This window comes from Oncorhynchus clarkii, chromosome 13 (assembly GCF_045791955.1).
Source record: "Oncorhynchus clarkii lewisi isolate Uvic-CL-2024 chromosome 13, UVic_Ocla_1.0, whole genome shotgun sequence".
NCBI classification, from domain to species: Eukaryota; Metazoa; Chordata; class Actinopteri; order Salmoniformes; family Salmonidae; genus Oncorhynchus; species Oncorhynchus clarkii.
This window is the reverse complement of record NC_092159.1, coordinates 16,764,261-16,777,560: the sequence shown is the minus strand read 5'-3', so window position 1 is coordinate 16,777,560 and position 13,300 is coordinate 16,764,261. Positions and strand designations below refer to the sequence as shown.

At 45.5% G+C, this 13,300-nt stretch overlaps 1 protein-coding gene across 1 annotated transcript in view; it reads right to left on the bottom strand.

The window, feature by feature from the left end:
- Positions 1–12,229, bottom strand: part of LOC139424515 (B-cell lymphoma/leukemia 11A-like) — a 52,560-nt gene extending 40,331 nt beyond the window's left edge. The window contains exons 1-2 of the mRNA XM_071176438.1: positions 12,015–12,229; positions 8,354–8,761 (exon numbers count right to left, since the gene is read on the bottom strand). Of these exons, the coding sequence (XP_071032539.1) occupies positions 8,354–8,761; positions 12,015–12,069 (463 nt within the window). The 5' untranslated portion in view covers positions 12,070–12,229. The remainder of the gene's footprint in view (positions 1–8,353; positions 8,762–12,014) is intronic.
- Between the last annotated feature and the right edge of the window lie 1,071 nt (positions 12,230–13,300).

Genomic DNA, 13,300 nt, shown 5'->3' with positions numbered 1-13,300 from the left:
CAAAATATGATTCCTTTCCTTCCTTAAAGGGAAGGTTTGATGGGGTGTTGGATGGTCAAAATATGATTCCTTTCCTTCCTTAAAGGGAAGGTTTAATGGGGTGTTGGATGGTTATAATGTGATTCCTTTCCTTCCTTAAAGGGAAGGTCTGATGGGGTGTTGGATGGTTATAATGTGAGTCCTTTTCTTCCTTAAAGGGAAACTGTCTGCTCTGTACATGTAATTGACTGAGTATTGTGTCTGACCCTGGGGCTGTCTGTGCCTGACCTTGTCTATGCCTGTGTCTGTGCCTGATCTTGTCTGTGTCTGACCCTGAGGCTGCCTGTGTCTGTGCCTGACCCTGTCAATGCCTGACCCTGTCTGTACCTGACCATGTCTGTGCCTGCCCATGTCTGTGTCTGTGCCTGACCATGTCTGTGTCTGACCATGTCTGTGTCTGACCATGTCTGTGTCTGACCCTGTCTGTGTCTGACAATGTCTGTGTCTGACCCTGTCTGTGTCTGACAATGTCTGTGTCTGTGTCTGACCCTGTCTGTGTCTGACCATGTCTGTGCCTGACCCTGTCTGTGTCTGACCCTGTCTGTGTCTGACCCTGTCTGTGTCTGACCATGTCTGTGTCTGACCATGTCTGTGTCTGACCATGTCTGTGTCTAACCATGTCTGTGTCTGACCATGTCTGTGTCTAACCATGTCTGTGTCTAACCATGTCTGTGTCTGACCATGTCTGTGTCTGACCATGTCTGTGTCTGACCCTGTCTGTGTCTGACCATGTCTGTGTCTAACCATGTCTGTGTCTGACCATGTCTGTGTCTAACCATGTCTGTGTCTAACCATGTCTGTGTCTGTGTCTGACCCTGTCTGTGTCTGTGTCTGACCATGTCTGTGTCTAACCATGTCTGTGTCTAACCATGTCTGTGTCTGTGTCTGACCATGTCTGTGTCTAACCATGTCTGTGTCTAACCATGTCTGTGTCTAACCATGTCTGTGTCTGTGTCTGACCATGTCTGTGTCTAACCATGTCTGTGTCTAACCATGTCTGTGTCTGTGTCTGACAATGTCTGTGTCTAACCATGTCTGTGTCTGACCATGTCTGTGTCTGACCATGTCTGTGTCTGACCATGTCTGTGTCTAACCATGTCTGTGTCTAACCATGTCTGTGTCTGTGTCTAACCATGTCTGTGTCTAACCATGTCTGTGTCTGACCATGTCTGTGTCTGACCATGTCTGTGTCTGACCATGTCTGTGTCTGACCATGTCTGTGTCTGACCATGTCTGTGTCTAACCATGTCTGTGTCTAACCATGTCTGTGTCTAACCATGTCTGTGTCTGACCATGTCTGTGTCTAACCATGTCTGTGTCTGACCATGTCTGTGTCTAACCATGTCTGTGTCTAACCATGTCTGTGTCTGTGTCTAACCATGTCTGTGTCTGACCATGTCTGTGTCTGACCATGTCTGTGTCTGACCCTGTCTGTGTCTGACCATGTCTGTGTCTGACCCTGTCTGTGTCTGACCATGTCTGTGTCTGACCTGTCTGTGTCTGTGTCTGACCCTGTCTGTGTCTGACCATGTCTGTGTCTGTGTCTGACCCTGTCTGTGTCTAACCATGTCTGTGTCTAACCATGTCTGTGTCTGTGTCTGACCATGTCTGTGTCTAACCATGTCTGTGTCTAACCATGTCTGTGTCTGTGTCTAACCATGTCTGTGTCTGACCATGTCTGTGTCTAACCATGTCTGTGTCTAAACATGTCTGTGTCTGACCATGTCTGTGTTTGACCATGTCTGTGTCTGACCCTGTCTGTGTCTGACCATGTCTGTGTCTGACCATGTCTGTGTCTGTGTCTGACCCTGTCTGTGTCTAACCCTGTCTGTGTCTAACCATGTCTGTGTCTGTGTCTAACCATGTCTGTGTCTGACCATGTCTGTGTCTAACCATGTCTGTGTCTAACCATGTCTGTGTCTGACCATGTCTGTGTCTGACCATGTCTGTGTCTGACCCTGTCTGTGTCTGACCATGTCTGTGTCTGACCATGTCTGTGTCTGACCATGTCTGTGTCTAACCATGTCTGTGTCTAACCATGTCTGTGTCTGACCCTGTCTGTGTCTGACCATGTCTGTGTCTGACCCTGTCTGTGCCTGCCCATGTCTGTGTCTAACCCTGTCTGTGCCTGCCCATGTCTGTGTCTGTGTCTAACCATGTCTGTGTCTGACCATGTCTGTGTCTGACCATGTCTGTGTCTGACCATGTCTGTGTCTGACCCTGTCTGTGTCTGACCATGTCTGTGTCTAACCATGTCTGTGTCTGACCCTGTCTGTGCCTGACCCTGTCTGTGTCTGTGCCTGACCATGTCTGTGTCTGTGCCTGACCAGGTCTGTGCCTGACCAGGTCTGTGTCTGACCCTGTCTGTGTCTGACCATGTCTGTGTCTGACCCTGTCTGTGTCTAACCATGTCTGTGTCTAACCATGTCTGTGTCTGACCATGTCTGTGTCTGACCATGTCTGTGTCTGACCATGTCTGTGTCTGTGTCTGACCCTGTCTGTGTCTAACCATGTCTGTGTCTGACCATGTCTGTGTCTGTGTCTGACCCTGTCTGTGTCTGTGTCTGACCATGTCTGTGTCTGTGTCTGACCATGTCTGTGTCTGTGTCTGACCATGTCTGTGTCTGACCATGTCTGTGTCTAACCATGTCTGTGTCTAACCATGTCTGTGTCTGTGTCTGTGTCTGACCATGTCTGTGTCTGACCCTGTCTGTGTCTGACCCTGTCTGTGTCTGACCATGTCTGTGTCTGACCCTGTCTGTGTCTGACCATGTCTGTGTTTGACCCTGTCTGTGTCTGACCATGTCTGTGTCTGACCATGTCTGTGTCTAACCATGTCTGTGTCTAACCATGTCTGTGTCTGTGTCTGTGTCTAACCATGTCTGTGTCTGACCCTGTCTGTGTCTGACCATGTCTGTGTCTGACCCTGTCTGTGTCTGACCATGTCTGTGTCTAACCATGTCTGTGTCTAACCATGTCTGTGTCTGTGTCTGACCATGTCTGTGTCTGACAATGTCTGTGTCTGTGTCTGACCATGTCTGTGTCTGTGTCTGACCATGTCTGTGTCTGTGTCTGACCCTGTCTGTGTCTGACAATGTCTGTGTCTGACCCTTTCTGTGTCTGACCATGTCTGTGTCTGACAATGTCTGTGTCTGTGCCTGACCATGTCTGTTTCTGTGCCTGACCATGTCTGGGTCTGTGCCTGACCATGTCTGTGTCTGACCATGTCTGTGCCTGACCCTGTCTGTGTCTGACCCTGTCTGTGTCTGACCCTGTCTGTGTCTGACCATGTCTGTTCCTGCCATGTCTGTGTCTGACCATGTCTTTGTCTGTGCCTGACCATGTCTGTTTCTGTGCCTGACCCTGTCTGTGCCTGACCATGTCTGTGTCTGTGCCTGACCATGTCTGTGTCTGTGCCTGACCATGTCCGTGTCTGTGACTGACCCTGTCTGTGTCTGTGCCTGACCCTGTCTGTGTCTGTGCCTGACCCTGTCTGTGTCTGTGCCTGACCCTGTCTGTGTCTGTGCCTTTGTGCCTGACCATGTCTGTGTCTGTGCCTGACCAGGTCTGTGCCTGACCATGTCTGTGTCCTGACCATGTCTGTGTCTGACCATGTCTGTGCCTGACCCTGTCTGTGTCTGTGCCTGACCATGTCTGTGTCTGTGCCTGACCAGGTCTGTGTCTGACCATGTCTGTGTCTGACCATGTCTGTGCCTGACCATGTCTGTGTCTGTGCCTGACCCTGTCTGTGTCTGTGCCTGACCATGTCTGTGTCTGTGCCTGACCAGGTCTGTGCCTGACCAGGTCTGTGCCTGACCATGTCTGTGTCTGACCATGTCTGTGTCTGACCATGTCTGTGCCTGACCATGTCTGTGCCTGACCATGTCTGTGTCTGTGCCTGACCATGTCTGTGTCTTACCATGTCTGTGCCTGTGCCTGACCATGTCTGTGCCTGACCATGTGTGTCTGTGCATGACCCTGTCTGTGCCTGTGCCTGACCATGTCTGTGCCTGACCATGTCTGTGTCTGTGCCTGACCATGTCTGTGCCTGACCATGTCTGTGCCTGACCATGTTTGTTTCTGTGCCTGACCCTGTCTGTGCCTGACTATGTCTGTGTCTGTGCCTGACCATGTCTGTGCTTGACCATGTCTGTGCCTGGCCATGTTTGTTTCTGTGCCTGACCCTGTCTGTGCCTGACCATGTCTGTGTCTGTGCCTGACCATGTTTGTGTCTGTGCCTGACCATGTCTGTGTCTGTGCCTGACCATGTTTGTGTCTGTGCCTGACCATGTCTGTGCCTGACCATGTTTGTTTCTGTGCCTGACCCTGTCTGTGTCTCTGTCTGTGTCTGACCCTGTCTGTGTCTCTGTCTGTGTCTGACCCTGAGCCTGTCTGTGTCCTTCTGATCATCTGCTCTGTTTATAATATGGAGCCGGCCTGTGTGTGTCCCTGTGCATATCCTAATGGTCCATAACACAAACAAACACACACACACAGGATCATAGAGAGACATCAGCCCTGTTGGACTCTGCATTTCAAAAAGGGGATTGTGTGTGTGTGTGTGTGTGTGCGCGTGTGCGTGTGTGTGTGTGTGTGTGTCTAAGTGTAAGGGTGTCAGTATCACAGTGTATCCTGTCTGGCCATGGGACACCTGCACTAGCAAACAGTATTTTGACCTATATTTCAAATGGCTCCTTATTCCCTATTTAGTGCACTACAGTACATTTGCCCAGGGCTCATAGGGCTCTGTTCAAAAGCAGTGCACTATACAGGGAATAGGGTGTACTTTGGGACGTAACCGTGGAGATGCTGGGGACAGTATGAATCGTAGAAGAGCGATCCATCATGAAGACATTCACAGTACAGTATGAATCACACACGGATTAAAACAGACACCGTCCCAACCAACACCACGTCTCATATCATGCTACCTACCATCTTTAGCCCAGTTCAACATGTCATCGATATGGATCGTCCTTCTAGGACAGATGACATTAACATGGCATGGACATGGCTTCGTGGAATCCCGGTGGCTAAACATGGGAGGTGTCACGATACGGGTCCACAGTGTCTGTTTGAGTCAGTCCATTAAAGCCAATAACAACATTTAGAGGAGCATCGTGTGTATTTCTCCATTTCACTCTCATCATCCCAATCTCGTTGGATCTCCTTGCCCTCTCTCTCTCTCTCTCTCTCTCGACAAGGAGGATAGCAACAAACTCATAAGATGAGCGTGAGGATGACGAAGAACGCCTTCATCAATCTCACTTCACGCAACACGCAACACCACACACAAACACAAACACTCACACCACACACACTCACACCACACACACTCACACACACACACACACACACATGATCCATTAGGCTTGTACTGTTAATAACAGGCCATTGCATAACGTTAGTGACCCAGTGATATCATGTGGAGACGTTACGCATCATGATCTAAATGAGCATAGAAAGATTGTAGAGGCAGCTGACTAGAGCCAAGAGGCATAGTGGGCCTGTGTCTGTCTGTGTGTATGTGTGTGTGTGTGAATATGTGTGTGTGTGTCGCTTAACAAACGGATGCATAATTACTGATAAAATACAAGAGGTCATTAGATTTGACAGAATAGAGGATAACTAGACCACAGCCCAACACAGATAGCATAGCGACATAGACACTGTGTTGTACATGGAGCTATATCTAGGCCTATGGTGTCTATACCAATAGACACTGTGTTGTACATGGAGCTATATCTAGGCCTATGGGGTCTATACCAATAGACACGGTGTTGTTCATGGAGCTATATCTAGGCCTATGGGGTCTATACCAATAGACACTGTGTTGTACATGGAGCTATATCTAGGCCTATGGTGTCTATACCAATAGACACTGTGTTGTACATGGAGCTATATCTAGGCCTATGGGGTCTATACCAATAGACACTGTGTTGTACATGGAGCTATATCTAGGCCTATGGGGTCTATACCAATAGACACTGTATTGTACATGGAGCTATATCTAGGCCTATGGGGTCTATACCAATAGACACTGTGTTGTACATGGAGCTGTGTGTTTACCTATACCCCACTGTGTTGTACATGGAGCTGTGTGTTTACCTATACCCCACTGTATTGTACATGGAGCTGTGTGTTTACCTATACCCCACTGTATTGTACATGGAGCTGTGTGTTTACCTATACCCCACTGTGTTGTACATGGAGCTGTGCGTTTACCTATACCCCACTGTGTTGTACATGGAGCTGTGTGTTTACCTATACCCCACTGTGTTGTACATGGAGCTGTGTGTTTACCTATATCCCACTGTGTTGTACATGGAGCTGTGTGTTTACCTATACCCCACTGTGTTGTACATGGAGCTGTGTGTTTACCTATACCACACTGTGTTGTACATGGAGCTGTGTGTTTACCTATACCACACTGTGTTGTACATGGAGCTGTGTGTTTACCTATACCCCACTGTGTTGTACATGGAGCTGTGTGTTTACCTATACCACACTGTGTTGTACATGGAGCTGTGTGTTTACCTATACCACACTGTGTTGTACATGGAGCTGTGTGTTTACCTATACCCCACTGTGTTGTACATGGAGCTGTGTGTTTACCTATACCCCACTGTATTGTACATGGAGCTGTGTGTTTACCTATACCCCACTGCGTTGTACATGGAGCTGTGTGTTTACCTATACCACACTGTGTTGTACATGGAGCTGTGTGTTTACCTATACCCCACTGTATTGTACATGGAGCTGTGTGTTTACCTATACCCCACTGCGTTGTACATGGAGCTGTGTGTTTACCTATACCACACTGTGTTGTACATGGAGCTGTGTGTTTACCTATACCCCACTGTATTGTACATGGAGCTGTGTGTTTACCTATACCCCACTGTATTGTACATGGAGCTGTGTGTTTACCTATACCACACTGTGTTGTACATGGAGCTGTGTGTTTACCTATACCCCACTGTATTGTACATGGAGCTGTGTGTTTGCCTATACCCCACTGTGTTGTACATGGAGCTGTGTGTTTGCCTATTGGGTATTTGTCATTTGGAGAACCCTCACTGATAAAACATTGAACTGAAAACCAGCCTCACTTCCGCAGAAGCATTGATAAGTTCAATGCAGCATACTACGTTTCTTTATACTAAAGCCCGCATTTATAGCCATAATTGTTTTTAGAAATGTTTATAATAACTCAAAAAGGAAAATTAAACTGTCAAACACACAAAGTTCATTTCCACCAACGTCTGTAAGACAGAACTATTTGTTTGAGATGCTCATCATGGTTTTTTCTCTCTCTTGCTTCATTTAGCTGTGGTTAGACAACCGCCGTAAGAAGTCCTTAATTAACTAAATGAAGACTAAGAGAACCCTGACAATTAGCGGCTCGAGTAGGATTCCTCAAATAAATGCCTCTTCCTTGACAGTTCACCGTAATTACTTTCCTACACTTTTTTATTTATTTTATATTTTAGCGCCAGAGTATGAGTTGGCAGGCATGTATTTGAGGGGAAGAGATATGTCTCTGTGAAAACCACAGCGAGATGGAGATACATCTATTGAGACCACATGAGACAGAAACTAAGGCTTGCGTCCCAAATGGAACTCTATTCCCTATACAGTGCACTACTTTTGATCAGGGCCCACTATAAATGGGCCCTGTATCAAAAGGAGTGCACTATATAGGGAATATGGTTCCTGTTTGGGACGCAGCCCTTTCTCTCTTTTTCCGTCTCTCTCTCTCCCTCTCTCTTTCTTTAGGAGAGTGGAATGGGAGTTATATTGGGCTTCTATCCCCATTGCAGAGATAAACTCAACAACCCTACACCCAGCAGTGCAGCAAGAACGTCATATCTCATGGATATCCATCGCCACCAGTCAAAATTGAACCCAACTCGAAGTCCATCTGCTCTGTGCAGTTTGGACTGTAAATCCTTTTTGTGGTCTATGATCCAATAACCTTGCTTTTAAGCGACACCAAAACGAAGGCACTTACTCACAACTAGGGTTGTAAAATTCCCAGGTTTTCACAAAACTATCCCGTTGGGAGAACAACGGTTGGAGGTTTATTCCCTGTTTATTCCTTCCTGATTCTGGGATTCCTCCAACCTGGATTTCTGGAAACCTTAGGGATTTTGCAACCCTACTCACAACGTTAAAGTACCATCCAAGTACCGTCAACACCCAAACCTTACAGTGAAACCTCAGACCCGAACACCTTGCTTGTCGCTTAAGTTCTTTACATCGGCAGCCATATTTGTTACTTTCGTCATCGTCGTTGTCATGGTGACGTCATTACCTGTGATATTCTCCTGCTTGGGGATAATTCCGTGGGTGGGCGTCGATAAAAAATCCTCATCATCGTTGCGCGGCGACACCTGAACGGCTACCTCCAAGGGGCGCCTCGACGGGTGTTTGTCTCTGCATTTGTTTGAGGAGGGACGGGGCGAGGCGAGGGGAACGGCGGAGGGCGACCGCCTGTGCCCGTCGTCTAACGTCTTGTCCGTGCAGGGGGCGCCGCGACACTGCCGCCTCTTGTGCTCGATGAAGAGCAGGATGTGGGCAAGAGGGAAGCGGGCGTGGCACTGGCCACAGGTGAGCAGGTCCTGGTCCCCCTTGAGGAGGATCCTGTTGTCCCCATGCTGCCCCAGCCTGGGGTGGTCCTCGTGCTCCTCGTCTGGGGGGAGAACGGCCGACAGGGGCTCAGCTGGAGAGGGGAGATGGGAGAGGGGAGACAGTTACACTTCTATACAGAATACATGACAGGGTTGAAATCTACATAGAGGACTATGCCATTTCATCCAAGGCAGCTGACAAACTATGGAGGAGAGTTAGATACTTAATAGACCGTGGACACAAAACACTGATTGAGATCTACACTCAAGTATCATTTCAAGGAAGAGTGAGACACAGTATTTAGGTTACTAAACTGTTGCAAATCTGCATATGCATCTCTTGCTATCGTTTTTAGGACTATTATTACTGATAATATAGAAGGCACAACCAACGAAGAGAGAGGAATGAACATCCAGTAGCAGGATCGTAGAATCATATTCGATTCTATTACAGTCCTATCGTTTTAACGACTAATATCAGTGTTATTGTCATGATCATTTCCAGTGTTATAATGAATATCACCATAATCTAGAAGGCACCTGTGGTTTATAGTGATTGCATTTCCAGGTGATGCACTGTCTTAGAAAAGGTATGAGAGATAGATTTGAAAGGGGGGAAGGAAGGAAAGTAGGGAGGAAGGAAGAAGACTTAGACAAGACTACAGCACTGTTTTTCGATAAGCCTGCCAGTGACACCGTTCAGTCAGCGTGCTGCTCGCTGCCTGAACGATTAAGGCGCTTGACCCTCTTTATTGTGCTGCCAATCTCGCGTTTTTAATGAACCTAACACCTCGGAGAATCAAAAAATAGATTCTAATTTGAGTTCAAGATGATTGCACCCCATTTCCGTTAAAAGTGCTGGGATCTCGTGAACCGAGGTTAGATATTGAGGGGTGTATGTGGAGTAGGTCCCTGATGTATACAAACAGTCAAGGAGCATTTTTTTCTTTTTAATAGTTCATCTAGCTACAGTAAACGACATCTCGAGGCCCAACTGGGATGTTAAGATAAAATGTGATGAATTCTCGCCGTCTGTTCTGAACCTTAAATTCTGTGTCGGGTCAGACGAGAAGGAGGCGGGGAGGAGGGGCTGAAGGAATATTTTTCCTTCTTATTTGAGTTGAATTCCTACAGCTTATGCTGTCAGGACATAGCAGTCTGACTGAGGCTCTGTGCGAAAAAGTCTACCTTCAAACCCAAATAATCTAATTTCTTGTATCGGCAACTGGTTACAAAAATAAGTTACAAAAAATAAAAAAGTATATATTATTCCTCAACATCCAAGTGAGCACCAGAATTTCAACTTGACTGAACTTTATCAAATAACTACTGAAATTAGGCAATAGGCTATTTAAATAGCTATTACCTAATTATAACATGGTAATGATCCCTTATTCCACATACCCTAGCTGCTATTGCAGGGATTCATACAACGCAGCCTACATGGACAAGGAGGAATCTTACTTGAACGGAAGCTGTTTTTCAATAGGCCATAACGAGCTATTCAAATACTTCAACCTATGCATGTAAATAGCAGAGTATTCAATTTGAATAATTTGACCATGCACTTGCCAGTAACGCTGTGATCCTATAGGCCTATACGTCTGTCTCATTTGTCATATTTCAATGATGAACTAGGTCCCTCGTGAGAATGTGGATATAACTAAGGATTTGGCAATTAGGGTAAATTTTTGTCATATTTTGACATTTAATTGAAAGACACCGTGATAGACTAAGATTTTGTTGAAATAGGGGACTAATATACCTGGAAGAGTGAATAGGCATGCAATATGCTCTAGGGTCCAATATGAGGCTACTTAACTGAAAACGAGGCATATCACAGAGGTAGCTCACAGTGGCCTATGGATGTTTGAAATTATGTCACATTTTGCCTACTGATCCTTTCTTGCAGAAAATAAAACGTTCTCAGATGGCCATTGTTTTATCCATCTTCGAAGGAAATGGAAAATACTGAATATTCATGAAGAAATCTATTGAAATAACTCCCTTTTAATTTATCTGGAATACTGTAATAGGTCTATTGATAAGATATCACAACGGCATAACAAGGAACATCAAATATACGACCACGAACAACTGCGCTTGGTCTAGCAGGCAACGTAGATAAAGCAATAAAGTAGCCTAGATCAAGTTCAAGTTCATCGACGTGTATGTCCACAATCGTATTCTGCCCCCTACCGGCGCCGTCCATAGATATACTACAATTGAAGGCATATGTTACGAGAACCTAATTTGCTTCCTCAGAGAATTGAATGGTAAAAGAGAAACAACCGTGTGGAAACATTGTAGCGATTTACAGATTACGTGGAACAAAACAACGGAAAATCAACGGAAAATCATATTATGTATACTCGTTTCCAAATGATCTAGCCCCCGGTAACGTAAAAAAGAAGAAGAAATGAGCACAGTTGAAATCATGCCATTATACACCACGGAATAAACAGCATAAAAGCAATATCTTATTGAATATACATGTATAACTCATAAATGACTCTAAAACACCACTTCAGTATGCCTGCCCAAATGTAATAGGTTATTGCATAAAAGCCTAACCTCCCGTGTCCCCTCTGAAATGAACCTCTTCGTTAAATGTAGCGTAGAGGAGAGGTCCAATAGTAGATGGAATAGAACGTCTCCAACTGTTCCAATGCTTATTGCATCCATTCACATTAACTCGCGGTGTAAACGATAACAATGTAATTGGATCACTGGGTTATACGGAGGTGCAGTGGTATTCTTGGATCGTGAACTCTATCCTATATCCCTCGATATCAACGCTGGCAACGTTCCACACACGAGGTCTTCTGTATGGGCTACGAGTATGTAAACACCCCGTTCTCCCCATTCAAAAAAAAGAAAAGCATCTCTCGAAAAAAAATCTACGCTATCAAAACAAATAGTAATAACAAAGTGGAATTGCTTATTTGGGGATACACGTTGCTATTCGTAGCGTATTACATATCGGAAACGGATAGACTAAATATAAATATTCACAGGATACCTTGATAGGCAAAAAGGTATCCCTCCACTACAGCCTAGATGTCCTTTAATAATAGCGAAAGAAGCCTGTGTTGTAGCATCGGCACATACATGTAAAATAGCCTTATTGTTTACCAAATATACAATCTTTTCCAAGGTCCAACTTTTTCCGATAGAAAGTTATCTGATTCAATGACGGCGTTCTTGACACGCTTTTAGGTTATGTCCACGGGTCCGCGTCAAGTCCAGTTGCCTACAAACATTATCCAAATAAATTGAGAAGAGGCTGCTGTGTGTGTTCTTGTTTACCAGATTATAAAAGAAGCAATTTTCAATTCTACTTACGCGAAAACTCCCGCTTGCTCAAGTGCTGGGGTTTGCCTTGCTTGCGGCGAGACATGTTGGTAAGTGGTGGCGTTCAGCTTAGTTCACATTGGCAGAGGCGTCCTACAACGTAATAGACTCCAGATAAAATGTCTTCATCGATGCGTTTGACATCCAAAAAAAAATGAATTATAGATCACATCACGGTGACGCGCGGGGTACGGGCTGTGCGGCAGTCTTCATGACTTTTTTGCAAAGACAGAGAGAGGGATATGAGCAAAGCCCCCTGAGCTGCAAGTTCAAGTGCGGACGTGACGTTCCTACGAACTTGAACGTCAGTCGATGGATGGACATAGAGATACAACACATGGGCAGGGCAACGCTGGGGAGTAGGAGGTGGAGATAGAATAACAAAACCAATGGACAGTCATTACTGGATCCGTATATGAAAAAAGAAGGGGACCCCGAAGACGCCAATGGACAGAGAGATCAGGGGGCCGGGCCAATAGAGAAGGAGAGAGCGAGAGAGAGATTGGAAACGAACGTGAACCTTGGGAGACAGCACATCCAAGTGGAAGGACTCTTGGCAACAAATATGGAGAAAATATAGGACCATTGCATATGATCCTAAGAATAAATATGAACCATTACCCCATTACAGCAAGGAAAACAGCAATCTATAGTGGAGAGGAAAGGATGCCAGTGCACTTTACGGATCGATTTAATTGGATATAATAAAGTAAATAGTCCTAATTAATTCATTTTGGACATCGATCTCCGTGCCTTCGGTAACCAATGGGTTAAAGAAACGTATGTTACAATGATACGCTTTATTAAATAGGCTATATTTAAGAATGTCATATTTTAGCAGTCCATAGGCTACCACCATATTTTAGCAGTCCATAGGCTCCCACCATATTTTAGCAGTCCATAGGCTACCACCATATTTTAGCAGTCCATAGGCTACCACCATATTTTAGCAGTCCATAGGCTCCCACCATATTTTGTCCACTAAACAATACCCTAATGTTGGTTCTTGCGCAAAAGCACTCCACATCTTGCACTAACGACATACTATTAGGACGTCACATAATAGGCATACATTCCATTTTAAAGGTTAATACATCATAAAATCATAAATCATAAAAAACTAGACCTATCAAATCATGTACGTTTATTGGTAGTGATACCATCGGTGTTCCGAAGACTGTCAACGCCAATGGACCAATCACAGGCCTATAACAGGCAGGTTACTTCCTCAAAGTGGACACTTTTGACATTTGGATTTAATTTCAAAGCCTGTCGAC